At 40.9% G+C, this 20,619-nt stretch overlaps 2 protein-coding genes across 3 annotated transcripts; both read right to left on the bottom strand.

Moving 5' to 3' along the window:
- Positions 1-470: 470 nt before the first annotated feature.
- Positions 471-5,372, bottom strand: ndufv1 (NADH:ubiquinone oxidoreductase core subunit V1). 2 transcript variants are annotated; one of them, XM_085396556.1, is made up of 11 exons: positions 5,318-5,372; positions 4,099-4,208; positions 3,925-4,007; positions 3,658-3,828; positions 3,160-3,343; positions 2,232-2,421; positions 1,863-2,075; positions 1,486-1,652; positions 1,316-1,397; positions 1,070-1,215; positions 471-728 (listed from the first exon to the last, which is right to left on the bottom strand). In XM_085396556.1, exons 2-11 carry the CDS (start codon positions 4,201-4,203, stop codon positions 651-653), a joined length of 1,419 nt encoding a protein of 472 aa, XP_085252682.1. In that variant the 5' UTR covers positions 4,204-4,208; positions 5,318-5,372; the 3' UTR covers positions 471-650. The 2 variants fall into 2 exon arrangements, with proteins under 2 accessions (XP_085252682.1, XP_085252683.1); XM_085396557.1 differs by lacking the exon at positions 5,318-5,372 and adding an exon at positions 5,263-5,286.
- A 2,472-nt stretch (positions 5,373-7,844) lies between these two features.
- Positions 7,845-19,320, bottom strand: hcn3 (hyperpolarization activated cyclic nucleotide-gated potassium channel 3). Its single transcript, XM_085395641.1, has 7 exons — positions 18,381-19,320; positions 12,302-12,731; positions 12,048-12,209; positions 10,651-10,869; positions 10,046-10,192; positions 8,451-8,691; positions 7,845-8,267 (listed from the first exon to the last, which is right to left on the bottom strand). Exons 1-7 carry the CDS (start codon positions 18,830-18,832, stop codon positions 8,065-8,067), a joined length of 1,854 nt encoding a protein of 617 aa, XP_085251767.1. The 5' UTR covers positions 18,833-19,320; the 3' UTR covers positions 7,845-8,064.
- Positions 19,321-20,619: the final 1,299 nt, after the last annotated feature.

The following is a 20,619-nucleotide window of genomic DNA, read 5'->3' as shown; positions in this document are numbered from 1 at the left end:
TTATTATACACTTTAAAAGATAGTTTCAACATACATCCGTAATGATGTTGAATAGAATGAAAACGAACAGGAATCGTGGCATCCTTGCAGTGCACCAGGTTTATGGCGTTCAAATGATTTAACCAATCAACCAATCACAACGCAGCACCAGACTGCAATTAAGAGAATCGATAATTGAAAATTATACATATTTAAACCTGAGACTACTGATCCTAAAATATATTAAAATGTTAGCTGTACCTCTTGTTCACACTGAACTAAAAAAAAACTGGGTTCAAATACTTTTACTGCATGTAAATAGAACTCTTGGACTACCTGTTTAAATAACAGACTTAGTAAAAAATAAAAATGGATAATAATAATAATTTAGACTTCAGCTGATTATTGTAATTAATAAGATCTTTTTTTCCTACAAGTAAAAACACAAGAGATTGAAAACAAGAAAAAAGAACCACAAGAAAAAGAATAAGTCTTTATTAAAGTATCATAGAACTTTATTGGTAATATTGTTTCACAAGGCAGACACATCAATGCAACGCTTGATGAAGAGTTAATAAGACGGCACGTTCTCTTTTCTTTAAATAATCTGTGAAAGACAAGCACAGGGTTCTGGGCGAAGGAAAATTAGATCAAGGACTCGAAGAAGCCGTTCAAACCCTTGCCTGCTTCTGCTGCTGGAATTCAGCAATTCGGCTTTCCATGACAGGCCTGAAGTGCCTGATCAATCCCTGGGAACACAGATGAGAGAAGAGAGGGGTTTTGGTCAGTTATCCTGCTGAACTTGAGGCAGAAAACAAACAGGGAGCTTTACAAATAATACAACATGTAATCAAGCTACTCGCTAATCAATTGTGAAGAGTGCAATGCAAACCCCTTGGCAACCTCTGGTCGCCATGGGGTTTCTACACATGGGTGAGGCTTTAAAAACACCTATGAGTGTAATGCTGTATTCTTCAATCTGTAACATTATCGTCCCTGCATTAGTTACACGTCACACACAGTAAGTGTACCTAATGCATTTTGAAGTATTGAGTTTCCCATTAATAGTTCCATGAAGACATGCATTTACCTGCACAGGCCACGCCGCACCGTCGCCCAGTGCACAGATACTGTGCCCCTCGATCTGCTTGCTGATCTCCCAAATCATGTCTATCTCTGCTGAACGTGCATCACCACTCGCAAAACGCCACATCATCTTATTCATCCAGTCCACTCCTGCAGAAAAACACAACAAGAAAAAACTCACACGTTTTAATTTAATGAAGGTGGTGGAGAAATATTAAGGTGTGCAGAACTGAACTGAAGTGGCATTTACCCTCTCTGCACGGTGTGCACTGGCCACAACTCTCATGCTTGTAGAATTCAATCAGACGGGCGATGGCTCTAATAATGTCAGTCTGCAAAAGTAAAACCCATCCACTCGTTTAACAGCAGTATTCTGCATTGCTTATTGAGCTAAATATACTATAGAACTGACATATTTACCGATTTGTCCATGACGATGAGAGCAGCAGTGCCCAGCCCAGTCTGTGCCTGAATAAGGCCATCAAAGTCCATCAGCACATCTTCACACACGTTCTTGGGGATGAGGGGTGTTGAGGACCCACCGGGAATTACAGCCAGCAGGTTATCCCAGCCACCACGCACCCCACCTACCAGACAGATGTTTGTTCCAATTGAGTTAAAAAAAGGAAAAAGAAGAAGCACTTAAGGCTGTGCTTAAGCTAAGCTGTCTTAATCTTTTCAGTCCGTGACCCCCTTCACGCAGGAAGACTTCCACTACCTCCTTTTTTTTTCTTTTTCTTTTTTAATCCTATCAGGCAAAAATGATGTGATTTTTACATTTTTAGTGCATTATGTACCTGCGTGTCTCTCAATGAGCTCTTTCAGAGGAATAGACATCTCCTCTTCTACTGTGCAGGGGTGGTTGACATGCCCAGAGATGTTGAACAGCTTTGTGCCCGAGTTTCTCTCCCTGCCAAAGGAGACAAACCACGAGCCTCCACGACGACAGATGGTGGGCGCCACAGCTACAGTCTCCACGTTGGCGACAGTTGTTGGGCATCCAAACACACCTTCAAACACATTAGAGGGAGTGGTGTTGATATTTGAGACGTGCTTTTATTTTAGCAAGAATAATGAGGGCCCAGCAGAAGAAGCAGCAGTGATGAAAATGTAATTAATACAGAAACTTTTTTATTCTAACCCTGTCTCTGTAGACAGAAACTCACCGACATCTGCAGGGAAGGGGGGCTTCAGACGGGGCTTCCCCTGCTTTCCTTCCAAGGACTCGATAAGAGCGGTCTCCTCTCCACAGATGTAGGCTCCGGCACCACGCATCACAAACACATCAAAGTCATAACCAGAGCCACAGGCGTTCTTTCCAATTAGCCCAGCAGCGTAGGCTTCATTGATGGCCACCTAAGAGCCAGCAGAGAGAATATGAGGCTTAATCTGTATGAAATTGAGTTGGATGCAGGTGCAGCTACTTTTGTGTCTGAATCACCTCCAACTAAAAGACATTAGTTGTACAGCTGATTTTTTTTTTTAAATTTAGTCACATTACCAACTTTAATATGATCTGAAAGTATGCAGCTTATTATCAGTATCCAATATAACATTTAAACAACAAACAAATAAACACTTACTTTCCCCTTCCCAGGCCTTGAAAAATAAGACTAATTTAATTACTTTAAATATGGCTGAAGGGCAGTATAATAAATAATAATGGGTTATAATAATATTATACTATAAGCCCTTTAAAAAAAAAATCAAATTTCACACGTTATATTAATATTTTAAATCTGGAAAGGAAAGTAATCCATAAAGCTTCAGAATGAAATGTACCGGAGTCATTGCTAGAAGCAGACAGGATAGCTCCTGTCTGCCTGGAGAAAGTTTATATTAATCAGCCAAATTTATGGATCCAGGGAAGACTAGCTAGCACACAGGTGGCTTTCATGAAAGCAGATCAAAAGGTTTATTTATTACATGTTTAACCCTGACAAGCAGGAGGTCTGGAAAAAGATTGTGACTGGCTTTTTGACTTAGCTGAAAATTAGTTACGTCCGACCAGCATTTTCTCCATAAACTGAAGATGATAGTGAGGTGTATGATAATTTTAAAGACTTGATCTCAGTTGTCTCTATCCATCTCTACCTGCAGGTTGGAGGACTCATTGTAGAACTCTCCTCTGATGTAGATGTAAGCAGCACGGGCTCCCATGGCCCTCCCAGCGATCAGGCAGCCTTCGACCAGCTTGTGTGGGTCATTCCTCATGATCTCCCTGTCCTTACAGGTGCCCGGTTCTCCCTCATCTGCATTCACCACCAGATACTTTGGGCTAACATACGAAAACAGAAACAAGTCGGTGTAATAAACATTACTGTCAAAGTAGCGGAGTTTATCTTGCACAAAGATAATTTTAATTTAATTTTATTCTATTTTATGAAAACTATGATAAACATCAAACTGATTGATCTATAAGAACGCCAGAAGCATTCCTTTTTAAAAATTAGTGTTGTAAGTGCTTGTATTTGCTAAAAAAAAAAAAAAAGCACTTATGTGTTTATTATTGCTCCAAATGTAGTTACATTTTTGTAAAAATGTTACAACTTAGCACTAAAATTGCAAAATGATATCTGTGTCCTCACTGACCGGCCATCACTGGGCTTGTTCATGAAGCTCCACTTCATGCCAGTAGGGAAGCCAGCTCCACCTCTCCCACGCAGGCCAGAAACTTTGATCTCATTGAGAATCCAGTCGACTCCCTTCAAAAGAATCTCCTTAGTTTTGTACCAGTCGCCACGCTTCAAAGCCCCATTCAGCCTGTGGCACAAATATGAGAAGGTCACAACTGTGTTTTTGTTTGTTAAACCTCTCACCTTGCATCAAATTCACAAGAGAACAACACAGGGGTGTTACCTCCATTCATGTCGGCCATAAAGGTTGGTGAAGATTCTGTCCTGATCTGCCAGCGGTCCAAATTTAGTTTTCTTAGGAGCACTCTGCCAGAAAAGCAGAGAAAAAAACCAAACTGTTACTACAGTTGTAAGGATTTAATTTGTTTTATACTGGTTTTAACAACATGGGTCATACCTGTGCTGTGCTGTTGTATCGTGTGATAGAAGTCACGCCACCCTGACTGATAGCAGCTGGGGCACGGGCCACCCCGCTCACCACAGCTCGAGAAAAGGACAGCATCCTTTCTGCATGAAAAAATAAAAAAAACAAGACTGAGCCTGAATCATTTCATTTTCAAACACTAATAAAAGAAAGCAGCTGCACAGGCACAGAGAGGTGCTGTTTAACCTGCTGTGACACTGAAGAAACCAAAACCAAGAGCTGATGTGACGATGCCTATATCCATATTTTACACAGTGAGTGGACATAATGAGGAGAGTTGTGGCTCAGGGGGTAGAGGTACTCCAGTCTGCATACCGAAGTAACTCTGAGCAAGATATTGAAGCCTGAGTCTCCCCCAATAAAGAAATCGAAGTGTGAGTGTGTCCAAAAAGGCGGACAAGGCACTTGAACTTCCAGTCTACTACCAGTCCATGCTGAGCAGAGTAAAGCTGTCTGTACTAGTTTGTGAAATACGCTGCTGTAAATGTAAAAAACAATGAGTTTCCCTTTCTGTCACAGATCACACACACACAATATTTACTGACATATCAGTGTCACTGCATCAACAACGTCATAACACTATCTTCTGATCATCATAATTTGCTATCTAATGGCCCTCTCAGCTAAAAACAAATCGGACTAAAAACACCTCAGCCTGAGTTTTATAAAATACATTTCAAACACAGAGCACCGAAACGAGAGCTAACATTTCATTTCAACACCATACATTTAGATTAGCTGTCAGTTTTAGCATGATGTATTTCTTACGGTGGTCCAGTGCTAACTCTTTTGTGATGTTATGTCAGAGCTAACCGAGTTAAGTAACGAAGGTGAAGGCGACTGCCAGCCATGTTATCAAACCTAATCCTGCAGCTGGGCTATTTTATCTCATACGGTCGCTAAAATGGCGAGTGATTACTGGACAAAACTGATCAGGTCTGCCTTGCTTCAGTGTGATGACAGGAGTACACACCGCTGACCTCCATACTCAGATAGCCACCGCTAGCCTAGCGCCAAGCTAAACTGGCTAGCGGTTAACCTTGTAATGTCAGAATAAAAACACCGGTTTCACTGTGCAACGTGCAGATATTACATTTTAAAAAAAAAAGTAAATATGCGTTAAAAAAAAAACTGAACTCAAATCAAGCACAAACGTGCTGAGGTAAGGCAGCAGACAGTCAATCCTCTTTACCTTCTCTCTGCGTCCCGAGTTTATGAAATAAAGCGAGACAGGAAGCAGAGCGCACGGCCCGGATACATAATGCGGAGGGTTATTTAAAACACACTCACATAATGCCAGAGAACTACGAGGTTATGCACGTATTTTATTTTATGTTCATTGTTCACAAATTAGGCTTTTATATTGCATTTTAAACCCTCTCAAAATAACCAGCTGTAATATGGTCTTATATTTACCGAGCGTGCTTGTTTTCCTACATTTGGAAAAAAAAAAATTTTATACTGTTGGATTTTAACAGTTTTACTTTATAAAGCTACTTTTACTATATTCTGCTTTTTACATAATCTATTTAATTTATGTAACCTTTACTTAACCTATGTTGAGATATTAAGGGTTTTATAAAATGAACTGTTCTATTTTATTTATTTATATAATTTGTTTACATTATTGTTAATTAATTTATTATATTTATAATCTCTCTCTCTCTTTCAGTTTTTACCATATGATAATTTTTATTGAGCTAATCTTGTCATTACAGATATTCTGTTATTTTGGATGTTTTACACCTTTTGGGATAATAAAGCATATCTTATTTTATTATAAAAACTATGGTAACCTTAAATTTATTATATGTTTTCAAGTTATTATAGTTCATTAGCATTTATAATCATGGCAGTTTATTAAATATCGTTATATATGATACTATTTATCATAATAATTACTTATTGTTTGTTAAACAATGTAGCAATATGGTACTGTAGTATTATGAAGCCACAAAGTATATAGGAAATACCAAATCATCTTATTTATAATAACAGGATCTTGTAATACACAATCAGAACATGCTCATACCACCATAATTATGGATAATTACTTAGTGTTTCACATTAATGAGAATGTTCATCATATCATTGTGAGAATGGACTTTACTGTTATGAAAAACAAGGCCATGACTTTATATCTCATAGTTCTGATGAGATTTCATTTAAAATCTATAGATAGCATCAGGTCAAAGCAAAAGTTACCTGAATGAGATTTATATTGTAATGTAGAGACCCTTCAAACCCCAATGATCAGGCAATCCCCTGTGAGCAGCACTTTGCGACTGTGAGGAGGGAAAACTCCCTTCAAACAAGAAGAAACCTCTGGCATATCCAGGTTCAGGGAAGGGTAGCCATCTGCTGTAACTGGTTGGAGGGTGAGAGGGAAAGAGAACAGAAATAAGGAGCAGAGAGTATTCTGAGGATAAAAGGCATACCTTTAAGAATCCTTCTCAGATTTATGAAATAGTGAGTGAATATTATGATAAGTCACAATAAGATACATTCTGGACCTGTGACTTAATTTTCTTGGCAAAGCTGCGGAAAAGAGCTTCAAAAATGTTTTCTTAAGTAAAACAGTATTTCTTTGATCAACGTGTCTGCACATTCTTTATACATAAGCACAAATAATGCAGTGCATAGGAAAAAATACATATTTGATATTTATGCTTCAAGGTTACAGACATTGGTATACACATGACATCATCAATATAAAGGTAATAATCAGAAAAATAAGAAAAAATAAAGACATTTCAGTTAAACTTGTAAATTCAAAAACTGACCGTTTTGTGTGCATCAGATGAAAATTTTCAAAATCATGTTGTTTCAAATGCATCTGAGAAAAGTACACAGTATTAATCTAAATGTAAATCAGCGTTCAGTCAATTTAAATTTGTAAAATCTTTCTTTGAAGCAAAAACAGAAGAGAAATAAACTTCTAATAACTACATTGTTAATGTGTAGATACAGCTGTGGTTTCTGCTGTGAAAAATGCTGCATGTAGACCCTGTATGTAACCCCACTAAAAAAGTGAAGTAAAAAAAAAAAACTGAGAAAGTTCAGCTGATATATTTACAAAAATAGAACTTATATTATACAACAGCATCGTCTGACGGTTACATACTAGTTAACCTATAGAGACTTTATTCTCATTCATTAGTTTTACATTATAAATAAACAATATTCCAGAAAAAAATGAAACAAAAATAGTATGGAAACAAATAATACTGGGTATAAATTATTCTTTATATGAGCTCTGTGAAACCTGTTTGTGTACAGCTGGAGATATTACATAACTGCAACTGATCTTCTGTGAACATCAGCATTAAATCTTCACATCAGGCAACCTACAGATGAGAAGGATCATGTAAAATAGAGCTACAGAAAGCTGAATGATGTAACACCAGCTGCTGCTCCTGCAGGCTGTCAATATCCTGGACGGATGATCTGATAGATAATCAAAGTGGCTACTACAGGCCACTAAAATGTGCTTTAAAAGAGGTATTTACAGCTGGAAAGAGACCAATCTAGACAGACTGTTGGTAAAAAAATAAATCAATACATCAATACATGAATAAAAAAGCTCATGTAAATCAAAATGTAATATCATCAGAACGGGAGAAACAAAAGATCATCGCTGATGTCCATACAGTTTCAAAATTATACAGGTCATTTTACACGAAGAGTATACAAAGCTCTAACACAAACATGAGCACATATTACAGCTGATTCAAGTTCAAATAATAAAATAAAACCACTAAAGGTAGACTATTGTCACATCATCGCAGTAATGCTGTACTAAAAAGTTTAAGTAGGTCTCGCTATCTGATTGTCCATCAGCGTGCTTCAATAGAAGATATCTTTGTCATGTGCAGTTTAAATGTGACAAATGTGCTCGATGAGTCTGGCTGGAATGTTTTTCTCATGGTGCTGAGGAAGTCATTCATCTGGGACTGGCTGATAACTCGGTCGGCGCGCAACGCGGTCCAGTCGGTTCACGGCCACACTCTCAAACGCCCTCCTCATCAGAGGATGCTCCTCCAGGACCTCGTTGAAACTGTCCGCGCTCAACGAGTAAAGACGGCAGTAGGTCTCAGCCCTCACGCTGGCTGTGCGTCGTCCCTGTGTCAGCAAGCAAATCTCTGAAACAAGGAAGACATAATTTTAAATATGTAGTTCATCCCACTTGTTAAATGAGAGGATCTATACCACCTGCATGTCTGGACCATAAATATGAAGAAATACCACCTGATTATATTATCATAAAGACTAAAAATGGAAAAAGTTTGGCAATACAGTCACAGGAAAAAGAAAGCACGATTTACCCCCAAAATATGCTCCATCGCTGAGCTTAATCTCCTTACTACCACGTGGGATGATGGTGACGGTGCCGTGCTGGATAAAGTACATTTTCCGACCCAGCGTTCCCTCTCGTATAATAAAATCTCCCGGCTGGAAGACTTCGAAACGCAGCTTGGTCAGGATCACCGTCACAAAATGAGGGTCAGTGTTGGCAAACAGTGGCATATTGGCTACGAGTCCACGACAGTTATAGCTGACAATCTCCTGCATGAGGGGGAGAAAATATACGCCACAAGAAGTTGTCATAAAATATCTCTGCCAGGTTTTAACTACAGTCACATTTATGAAAGATTTGGTAGATTTAAAACATTTGTAAAGTTTTCAGTGTTTTCAGACAGCAACTCTTCAGCTTGAAACTGAGAATGTGAAGCTCTTTTTTTTCTTATGAAATAAAGTAAACTCATCACCCAAGTATCAAAACCATTGTTTACTGTCTATCAGTGGTGAGGTATGCAGCAGGAGTGACAGATGGGTTCAAGGTGGGATTACATCAGGGATCAGTTCTGAGCCCCTTCTTGTTTGCAGTTGTGATGGACAGATTAACAGATGAGGTCAGACAGGAGTCTCTATGGACTATGATGTTCGCAGATAACACTGAGAGAAGTGAGAGCATAGAGAGGTGGGGGCATAGAGAGGTGGGGGTATGCTCTGGAGAGAAGAGGAATGAAGGACAATAGAAGTGAGACAGAATATGTGTGTGAATGAGAGAGAGGCAGGCGGAAAGGTGAATATGTAAGGAGTAGAGATAGTGAAGGTGGATGAGTGATGTACAATGTGGAGACTGTAGAACTGGCAAAAAGATTGGAGGCGATTGGAGGGATAGTGAATATATCCTCATGAGAACCAGGCTATTAATTTATGTCCTCTATAATGGACATTTGTTTATGGTCTATATCTTTTGACTTATTTGAGCTACCTTACTAAGACCCTAAATGCTAAATAGAGGACATCCTGGGCTTTCCATCGGTATCTCATGTGTTTGGATGGCTTCTTTTAGCTCCAAAGAGGCAGGAAATCATTAAAAAAATTTCCTCAGTTCTCAGGAGGATTTTGGTCATGATGTTAAAGATGAAGCTGCCAGGTGGGAGCAAAAGAGGAAGACGACATAAAAGATTTATGGACATAGTCAAGGAGGGTATGCAGAAGGCTGGTGTGACAGAGGAGGAGGATGCTGGGATAGAGTGAAATGGAGGCAGATGATCTACTGAGACAAAAGCCAAAACAAGAGGAAGAAGCTTACGGATCAACATACAAATCAAATAGTCTATGTTTTACCATATTGTGATATATAGCATATTATTGTGGAAAAAAATATGTCAGTTAGTCTATAAACAGGAATAAAAGCATTGTTAACTAGCTCTTAGCATATCGAACAGCTGATCAGATGTTTTCCAATTTCATTATAAACAAAATATATTTAGGTTTTGAACTGTCGCTTAGATAAAGGCACATTTAAAGAAATTTTCATGGACCCTTTTTAACATAAAAGATGAACTTATTCAACACTTAATAAAAAACTGGAGAGAGGAAGCAAGAAACAGCAGGTAAAGTCACACACCTCCTTGAGTGGGTCACTGAGCTCTCCGAGGATGTTGTCCTCATCAAACATCTTGCCTTGGAATCGCTGCTCATAGTAATCGTGGATCCTCTGTCTTAAGTCTGCTGGCAGTTTATGAAATGACATGTACTGCTCCACTTGTTTATACTGGAAACAACAGAAAACACACAATTAGTCACATGTTCTAGCATGTGTTTTGCGAATTATCCCCAAGAACAATAATTACATATTCATTCCATTTGTTTTGCAGGCTGTTTCTCCCGTTTTAAGTGGATTACAAACTCATTTGTAATGGGCATTGGCAGACAGTTATCCAAAACAAAGGTGCCGCCATTTGTCCATCATCTGTTCTGCTTTATCTTGTGAAAATCCCCTGGAATGGGTCATGGTAAGGCTGCAAAATCCATTAGATAATACACATATTCTCTAGGCATTTGGCACAGTTTGTACGAATAAAGTACGAGCAAGTAAGCCAGTCTGTGATATGAAACATGGCTGGGATATTAAAGCTCAAAGCCCGAATCACATTAGCATCCACGTGAGGTTCCTGGAACATATTGTCCACAAAGCAACTGAAGCTGCAGGTCACAAATGTGCATGATTACCTTCTCTTGATACTGCCGATGCGAGGCGTCCAAGGACTGGACCAGGTTAGCGGCATGGCCGAGGAACATGGCGTAGCACGTGGCCCCGACTACCATGCTGACCATGGTGAGCCAAACATCGGTCATGCCCTCTGGAGGGTGAGCACCATATCCTATGCACAGCATGTGACTCATGGCCATAAACAGAGAGTAGGAGTACTGGATGTGCCATGTAGAGTTCTGAAAAAGGTAGTTAACAATGAGGCGAGGTGAGACAGAGCATGAAATGAGGTCATCTATGAGCCTGCAACTTTGGGAAAATACAGACAGTTGTCAGCCGTTTCACATCCAAGTAAAGATTTTGTATCTTGTAAAGAATACTGTGTTAAATGAGAAAACACCAGAGACACACATACCTCTGTTAAACCTAACCAGAAGTTAAGACTAAAACACGGCAAAACAGTTGGAAACAAGTTTAATTACATGTAGTGTTTAAGGAGTCTTCAGGAATATTTCTTCTAGAAGGACACTCGAAGATCTTCCTTGGATGTTGGCTGCCTTTTGTTCTGTTCTCTGTCAAGCTGATCCCATACCGCTTCGATGATGTTGAGTCCCGAGCTCCGGGGAAGCCCATCCGTGACTGATAGTGTTCCGTGGGTGTTTTTTAATTCAGGTGTGCTTTTACTGGACTGGTAATGTGTTTGGGATCATCATGTCCTCTATAATGGACATTTAATAATGGACATTTTATAATAATGGACATTTTATAATGGACATTTATAATGGATGATGATGATGCTGTCATTCTTAATATATATTGATGACAATTTGAAGTAACATTTCAAATTTGGATTCATCACTCCATCAGACCTGTTGCTTTTGATTTTCAGTCCAGTTCTTGTGTAATTTGGCGTACCTCAGCCTCTTCTCTCTGTTTCCTTTCTTTATGAATGGCATCTTGACAGCCACCCTTCCACTGAGACCATTTTTGATGAGGCTTCGGTGAACAGTAGATTAACTGAAGGGCCAGATGCATCTTTCAAGTTCAGTGTCAGACTGGATTTGACTGCATACCATGCTGGGGTGGCTCATGACTTTTGCACAGTATGTATGTGCAGGTGCAGTGTTTGACGCGTGGTCCTGGTTTCAGTTAAGATGATCTCCAAATGTGAGAACAGTATCTCATTTCAATTTTGATTTTTGTGGACGATGTCACTGTGAGTTGGCATGTCATGACCATAGACGGAGGTGTGGCTTTGCCAAGTTTGTGGTTTGGTTTGTTGTGTTGTGGTTTGTATGCCACTGAGTAAAATTACTTTGCCTCCTTCAAAAAAATGCCAACTAACACTGAATTGTAGCTATATACTCACATACTACTTTAACTATGTAATTTTACTTTCTTTTCTTCATCTACTCACCACCATATTGTTTTTGGATACCCAGCAGTCTGAAGGAAAGTCTTGCAGCATAGGTACCATAAATGTCAGGCAGCCATCCCAGTGACACAACAGCAACATCATTCCAATCAAGTTGACTATACGCACCACAGCACTGGCCAGATCATAAGTCATGTGGAAAATCTGTCAGAAAGAAAGTCACAGAGACGATCAAATTACAATATTTCTGTTTCTTTTGTTCTAAGCACGTGCCCGCTTCCCTGCCTTTGCATTACCTCCTCCCATTGGTGGATGTATCGGATGAGGCGAGACAGACGGAGAAGACGCAGCAGACTGAGGATCTTTGTGAAACGCACAATGCGAAGTGCACGAGCGGTACGGTACACGTCTGATGACTCGTGTCGGGATTCGAGGTCGACGATGAGAAAGATGTAGTCGACAGGGATGGAGGAGATGAAATCCACCAGGAACCAAGTGCGGAGGTAATGAATGCGGATCTCTTTGGGGTCCAGGATGATGTGGCTGTCCTCTCCCAAAATGCCCGTACGGAAGTTGAAAACCAGATCCATGAGGAAGAGTGTGTCTGACAAGACGTTGAAGGTGATCCAGGGCATGGTGTTCTGGTCTTCGAAGAAGGTGATACCCCAGGGCAAAATGACAAGATTGCTCATCATCAACAGGAGCATTACGATGTCCCAGTAAAACCTGGAGAGAAGAGGATGAGTGCAGAGCTCGGTTTAGGATCACAACCTTTACACAAACTTCAAATGGACCTATTCGTACTTTGACCGTTTCCAGATTTACAGATGATTTACAGATTTACTGCAAACACATCTGCTCATTCTGGGCCAAACTGTAAAAAAACAAAATGACAAGGTGGTTATTCAAATATACTTCAAGTATTTTAATGAACCCTTTTGAATTAAAACTGAAAATCTATGTGTTAATCACAACTTGACTGCTGCGTGCACGTAGTTATTTCTGTACTGTATGTCAGTGCGGCCATATCACAACAAACACAAAATTGCATGTGTTGTCAAGAGAAGAGAGCTGACTGTGAACACCAAAGATGTGAAGTGAATCATGTGATCCACTGCTGTTTTTGAGTTTTTCATGAGTTTTATATATTTATATGGCTTTTTATAGCAAATACAAATATATGTTAGCAATCTCAAATGAATTTGATGGTTGTGTGGCACATCTGCAACATTTTTAATGAGGGCAGTCACATGTATACCTGGTACTAACATATGAACCGTAAGGTTTCCGTTTGCTCTTCTAAGTGCATCAGAAAATTTAGGAACACCCTCCAGCATCTTCAATTAAAGAGTAAGAAAATCTGTTAGCTTTGACGTAATACTGCCAAGAGTGCTCTTTTTGTGTTGCTTACTGATGACAGTTTGGAATTACTATTACAATTTTAAGAAAAATAATAACATCCCATGGCCCCTTTACACTCTCATCAGAATCCTTTCCTGTGATTCGTTCATCATGCAGATGTCCATAAAGCTGTTGCTGTGGAACTTTAGCATTTAGCTGATGGCTCTGGCTGGCACTACAGAAGAAGTGTGAGCATAAACAGAGTAACATTTATAACTGGCAGGTGATTTTAAATGTTTTAAACAGCTTAGCAAATATCACCAAATTGTACAAGCTAAAGGTATAGAGGACTGAGAGCTTACCGTACTGTGGTGAAGTTTACGGCTCTGGTTGGTTAATAGTCAGTGTTGCGTTACATTGAGGGTAGCAGATGTTTTTTTAAGCTGATCTGTCTGCTTATATCTTGCTAAATTTAGTTAAATCCACAAAGAGTAGTAAACTTTAGAGCAGCAGCAACACATGTTTGCGGATCACAGCCAGTATGCAAAGAAAACAAATCTACTGGAGCTCACAATACAATTAAAAAAAAAAAAATCTTATTTCTAAATGATTGTTTTTGCCCCACGCTCTGATGCACATTAGGGTGCCCCCACCTGCCCAATACCACTTTAATGCCATCATACACAGAGTATGCAGACTGGACACCTAGTAGCAAAGATATCACGTAATCGAGCTTTTTGTTTTTAAGTCACTTTCTGTACAATACAATACAGTACAACTTTATTTATATAGCACATTTAAAACCAAAGGTACACCAAAGTGCTTCACAACAAGGTTAAAACATAAGATAAAAGATAAAAGGCTATAACAAACCCCCCAAAGGTACAGACAGAATAAGAAGTAAAACATTATAGCATGGTTTAGAAGATACAATTACAGGGTATTCATAATGTAGGAGCCATATGAGTTGTTCCTTTTTTGATTAAGTGGGTTGGTTTAAATGGACTCGCTGTATTGGTGCACGGGTGTGGGGCGTGTCTCATGGGTGTGGTAGATGATAAATGTGGTTGCACTCACCTGTTCACTGCATCTGATGTTGATGAGCAGAAAGGTAGGGTGAGCATGAGGCAAAACTTTCTGTTGAACGCAGCTTGAATTATTTTCATGTATTTGACTGTAACTTGATGGTTTATGTATATTTGTGCACTAATTGATGTCATAGGCCAAGTTGTAAGTTGGCATTGTAATTAGTGCAGTTATTTGTTTGTGCAGTCTGTGCATTTTTTTTAATAGTTAATCCCATGTGCTGATTTGTATATTGGACAGCTGCATGTGGAATAAAAGGAGCAAATGGTACAGAAGCGTATTTTATGCGTATATTGTTGCGCGTCATCTGTGTCCTCATGTTTAGCCTGCCGCGGCCATAGGTTGGAGGAGCTGCAACACATAAATATAAGGTGGGGGTATTTATGCAGTGGGACATTAGTAGGAAGATAAGTAACATAAGGGTAAAATATAGGGGGAAGTGCACTAACTAACTGAAAACGCTCGGTCAAACAGGTACGTTTTTAACTGAGATTTAAATGAATAGATGGAGTCAGAGGGAAGATTTTCCCAGAGGCTCGGGGCTGCCAGGGCAAAAGCACGGTCACCTCTGGCCTTTAGCCGGGATCTAGGCTGCACTAAGGCTACGTTCACGCTGCAGGTGTTAATGCTCAATTCCAATTTTTTGATCAAATCTGAGTTTCTTTTTTGTCTGCTTGTTCACACTACATATAAAATGTGACAGCAAACACGCTCTAGTGTGAAGCCTCAAAGCGGCCCGCATGTGCTAAAGAAGACGTCACACACAACGCGCTCTGTTTAGACCCAGAGCAAACAGTATTGTTTGACTGATGGCCCTTAATATAAAGACTTGATTGGGACTTTACGTTTCCCAATTTTGCTTTAAGTTATAAAGTTATTTTGTTATTTAAATATGGCCTAATAATTATCCTTATTGCTGTTTTAGAGAGGAGCAGTGCTTCAAAGGATAGTTGCAGATTTCTGTCAGAATCTGCAGATTATACAGTACAAATAAAATATTCCCGTTTCTCCAACGTTGTCTTCCCAACAGTTTCACTGGATGGCCAGGAAGCGTTCAGTGTCTTCTCGGGCGCTTCTCCGGAGCTGATAATTGGCGTCTGTCTTGTGTCAGTGATGTAAAAGACGGCTTTAATGCGACATGACCGTTCAAACAGCAGTCTCTTTCTAAAACATCAGATATGTATCGGATTCAGTACCACATACGAAAGTGACCCAGGTCAGATTTGAAAATATCGGATTTGTGCTGCTCACACTGTCATACCATGATTGGATATGGGTCGCATAGGGTCAAAAAAGTCGGATTTGATGCGCTTTCGTGTGCAGTGTGAACGTAGCCTAAGAATATTTGTCCTGATGATCTTAGATCATGATGGAGGCAAACCTTGCGGTTCTGGTCAGAAGGCGTGCCGCAGCATTCTGGACAACCTGCAATCTATGAAGAAGTGTGGAGTGGAGACCAAAGTAAAGGGAATTAGTAGTCTAATCTAGAGGTCACAAAAGCATGGATTCGTTTCTCAAGGTCCCTGTGCGGTATGTAGTGCTTGGCCTTGGAGATTTGATGCAATTGGTAGAAACTAGATTTAACTACAGAGGATTGTTTGGCAAACTTAAAGGAGCTGTCAAAGAGAACACCTAAGTTGCTAACAGTGCTAGAAAGAGAGGTGGCAAGGGGTCCAAGAGTGTCAGCAAATTGGCCCCACGAAGTATGGTTGTCGAACAGCACGATAATGGAGTTGCTAGCTACTAATGCTGCTTGTTCCTGTTCCCTGGCAGCTTATGCTATCGAGAGGAGATTGACTTTTTAACCTGCTGGGTAAAGTTTCTCTTAAGGATGTGATCATGTGTGCACAGCATTTATACCCAGCTGAAATCCAGGTCCAAGCTGATCAATCTCCCCATGTGATCCGGTAACGGTCCAACCTGTGTGCGTTAGAGCTTGCATTCATTGTTCCAGATCCAGATTGGATATCTTGATTGCACGTGCTGTACAAATACACTGTCTCCTTCAAGTCATACATGTCCCATTTCCCTATAGCTCTCAAATGTCTCGTACACTGTCAGAAGACATGGTTTGGATTTTCTTACAGATTGTTTCCATCAGCTGTCAATCACACTGGGTCTCTCGCTCTCAGTGACTCTTTGATTACAAAGGCAGAGAAAGAGAACTTGACGCAGACCAATTTTGATTACAGTCACCCTTCAGTGATTGCAACGTGAACCCGTGACAAAACTGAGCAGAGACACAGAAGTGATTGATGTGTTCTTCACTCGTGTCCGTGACCTCTCTGTCCACTCTCTGCTTTACATGAGTGCTTACCATTATTTCTCATGTTGCAGTAGATTGGTGGCGTTAATAGCAGCCACTAATCTGGAAGGCATTATAGCTGTTGACATTATAGATCGAGTCTGAGTGAGAGGGAGAGAGGAGCAGAATAAAATCTGCTGTATCTAAAACCTTTAGACAAGCTTTAATAGCAGTGAGCGCAGGACAGGAACATGAGTGTATTCTGATAGGATTTCAGGTTGAATTTGAATAAAGTAAAGCGCTAGTGTGGAGGCTTCAGGCCTGCAGAGTTTAAACCAATCAGTGATGTCACTGTGGCCATGTCCATCTTTTGTATACAGTTTATAATTTTTGGAAATGAAATTACTCTTTTCTCCATACAGATCTTTTAACTGCATGCAACAAAAGTTTATCCAAACATAAGTCAGCAGCATTCGGACTACAAGCAGACCACAGGGGTGTGTGTGTGTGTGTGTGTGTGTGTGTGTGTGTGTGTGTACGTACATGTGTACACACACACACAAAGATTGGGGATGTTGGTCTTATGGTAATCAGTCACTTTTACCCAGAGTACAACTAATTCCACCTTTCAGGGTCATAGTGGAGCTGGGGACTATCCCAAGGGACATTGGGTTAGAGGTGGGATACACCCGGAAGTGTCACTATAAGTCTAATCACAGCTCCAACAAAGAGATACAGACAAACCACTCGCATGCAGATTACAATCAATGTAGAATTGATAATTAGCTAAACATGGACATCTTTGGAACAAGGAGGATGAAGCACTAGAAAAAAATCCAGAGAAATATTGAGGACAAGCAGATTTTACAGAGAAAGGCACCAACCAGCTGTGTGACCTTAAACTCTAAACAGGAAATCTGACCAAAACTCTACTGTCCCAATTCATTCATTTTTAAGAGGAAGTGGGAGCATAAGGTTTAAGAAGAGCAGGCCTGTGCTAATCCCTCCCTCAGCTGCCTGTGTATTATTGCATAATAGAGTAAGATTGGAATTATACGGATTCTTATGGGTAATAATCCCCATGCATGGGTTTATCCCCTCTGTCTGGCATCGGCCTGATGTTAAAAATTCTTTAAATTCGCTGGGCTATTAGTGACCTCACCGACAGATTGCTTGGGCATCACTCCTGAGTCGTTGTTTAACCCTGAAAGTTGAATTATTGGACAGATCCCCCCCCCCCTCCAAAGTGAGGCCAAACTAGATTAGGAAACTATTTGGATGATTTTCAGTCAGATTGGTTAAGTCATGAGTATTGATGAATGCACTTCTCTCTCCTCCTGGGGTTAAAAAAAGGAGTCACACGGGAATGATATCATTAATCCAGATGATCTTGTCCTATATACTGTATCACTAATCAAATCCCTTCATCGCCTTATCATGTGCTGGGAACCATGACATCAGCTGCTATCCTGCAGTCTGTCCTTGAAAAACTGGATGTGAGTCCTCAATCACAGGGTGCTTAGTGGGATAAAGGGTAAATGCTTTCAAGGGAACTCTAAACAATATTGAGCGACTGGAAGCACCTTGAAATGAAAAATGTCACTGGTCAGATTTCTGTCCAATTTTTACGGTTATAATGCGTTAAGTTACACAAATTGCAATAAAATGAGAGCAAATTAGTTTAAGGGCTTTCTACTAATTACCTGAAGTCACTGTAGGGGTGTATGATCCACACTCCAAAGCTTTTAACCCTCTCCTGCTCAGCAGCAACACCTTTGTGACTGCCGAACATGCGCAGGGAGAACTTGTTGACCCCGGGCTGCAGCATGGAGCCAAACTGCTTCTGGAAGTAGGTGGCCTGGTCCTGAGACTGGCTAGCGCTGTCTCCTTCGCCCTCTCCATTGGTCTCCAGGAGGCCATCCGGATCCGCCGTGTAGTCGTCATTGTGAGTCTTGACCAGAGAGAAGAGCGTGTTGCTCACGTCGCTCCTCTTGTCTGTCTTCGGGGAAGGGGTGGCAGGCGGGGTTGCCCTCTGGGACGCATTTCTCCATTTGGAGAAGCGGAGACTGCTCCAGCTGCGGTACCTGGGCGTCTCCGGTTTGGTGCCTGAGCCGTCACCTTTCTGTCCGTCTAAACTCCTGGAGGGGCTGCTCATTTTTTACACTTTGCACGTGCAGGTGAGCGAGGCAGAGAGGGGCTTTACTTCCCCCCCTCACTTGGCTTCTTGGAGTTCACTTACTAATAAAGTTTGGTGCGCAAAGCATTTCATTTGGCTTCCAAATTTAACCTCCTTTACATAAATTAAATGCGTAAAGATCAAATTATGAACAGCTTTCGCTATTATATTTAAAAAAAATTTTTTTTATAATGCAGCCGCTAAAACAAACAAACAAAGAAAACCCCAACCTTTTAAGTACCTGGAGGTCACCGTTTGCTCCGCAGAGTGCCACACACACACACATCTTACAGAATAAATCAGATCTTATCAAATAAAACATCCAGGCTTTCTTCACGTGCGTTCTCGTGGAGTAGGTCCATTAAAAAAGTTCCCTTAAAAGTTTTTTTCATGTGAAAAAGGGAAAAAGGAAAGTCCGGCTGTGGGCTGCTGTGTCCTCCTCCCGTCTGACCGAGAGAGGACAGACGCATATTGACAGAGAAGGCTCAGTAGCCTTCAGTAATCGGCTTGTTGTAATAACGGAGTCCACTCCGCTCACCTCTCTCCGCTCTCCTCCACCGCCCTCCCCTCCTCTGAGGCGAGTCCCGGAGCGGTGATGCGGCTGCTGCAGGTAGGGTTGCCAACCGTCCCTTAAAATACGGAATCGTCCCGTATTTCGAAACAAAAGTACACGTCCCGTATTGAGCTAATAAGGGACGCACTTTGTCCCGTAATACAGTGAGAATCAAAAGTAGTCTATAAATGTTTATGGAATTAACACTTTGTTTGAAAACATAATTCCCAGCCCCTCTCCTGCTTTGTGACCAATGAGCTGACAGCACACTTATGACAATTCGAGTATGACAATTCAGATTACCGCTCATCTCATTGGTCGAGGAAAGGTCGCTTACGGAGAAAATACCGGAAGACAACAGATGACCACAACAAGAAGCATGGCCAACAGGGGAACAAACGCCGACTCTGCGGTGCAAGTCTCGGATGACAGTACACCTAAAGCTGGGCAAACACTGTGCGATTTTTTTCAGTCACGTTATTCAGCTCCTGCTCAAACTGCACGATTGACTCGCAGGGGTTAGAAGTTCGTATGTCACGATGTACTCTCACACTATACCGCCCGATGCTCTGATGCGACCTGAGTGCTCACACTGTGCCTCCATAACATGAAGGTTATAACAGAAAATCTGTCGCTCGCTCTCTCTGTCTTTCACTCACACAGACACACCACTACCATCAACTTTGCTAAATTGCTAATGAAAAACATGATCAGGCAGCTGTGAATGAGCAGCAGTGTAGATCCAACTATTTTCACGGTTGTTGTGGTCGTGATAATTTTGTGATGCCACATCGAAAAGGCTCGGATGAGCTTTCCAAAGTTCTACAAGTTGTGCCTCCATCGCTTGTGTCCAGATCACACGCTGCACAGCTGTGCTGCTCCGTCTTTTTCACCAACGTTTACGTTTGCGCGTGAGCAGTGTGAGCGCCTGTGGTGACACCCTCACGAGCGATTGATGATCGGGAGCTGGTCGTGAGGTGTTAATCACTTCTCGTTACCCCACGTATACTACACGACGCACGATGAAGGCCAAAATCGGTCCGATCACTCAAAAATCGGCTCAAAATGGGCCAAAAATCGCACAGTGTGAGCCCAGCATTAGAGCAGCAATGTTTGTTCCCCTCAGAGAAAGGGAAGAATGGGAAAAGGAAAACACCTGGCTGGAAAACGTTAATATGGGCATGTGCAGTGAATATCAGCGCTATGTGGCCAG

This window comes from Rhamphochromis longiceps, linkage group LG22, assembly GCF_057381845.1.
Source record: "Rhamphochromis longiceps isolate RC_006_pf linkage group LG22, R_longiceps_female_GT1.1, whole genome shotgun sequence".
Lineage (NCBI taxonomy): Eukaryota > Metazoa > Chordata > Actinopteri > Cichliformes > Cichlidae > Rhamphochromis > Rhamphochromis longiceps.
Note: the sequence above shows the minus strand (reverse complement) of the source record. Positions and strands in the feature narration are given on the sequence as shown.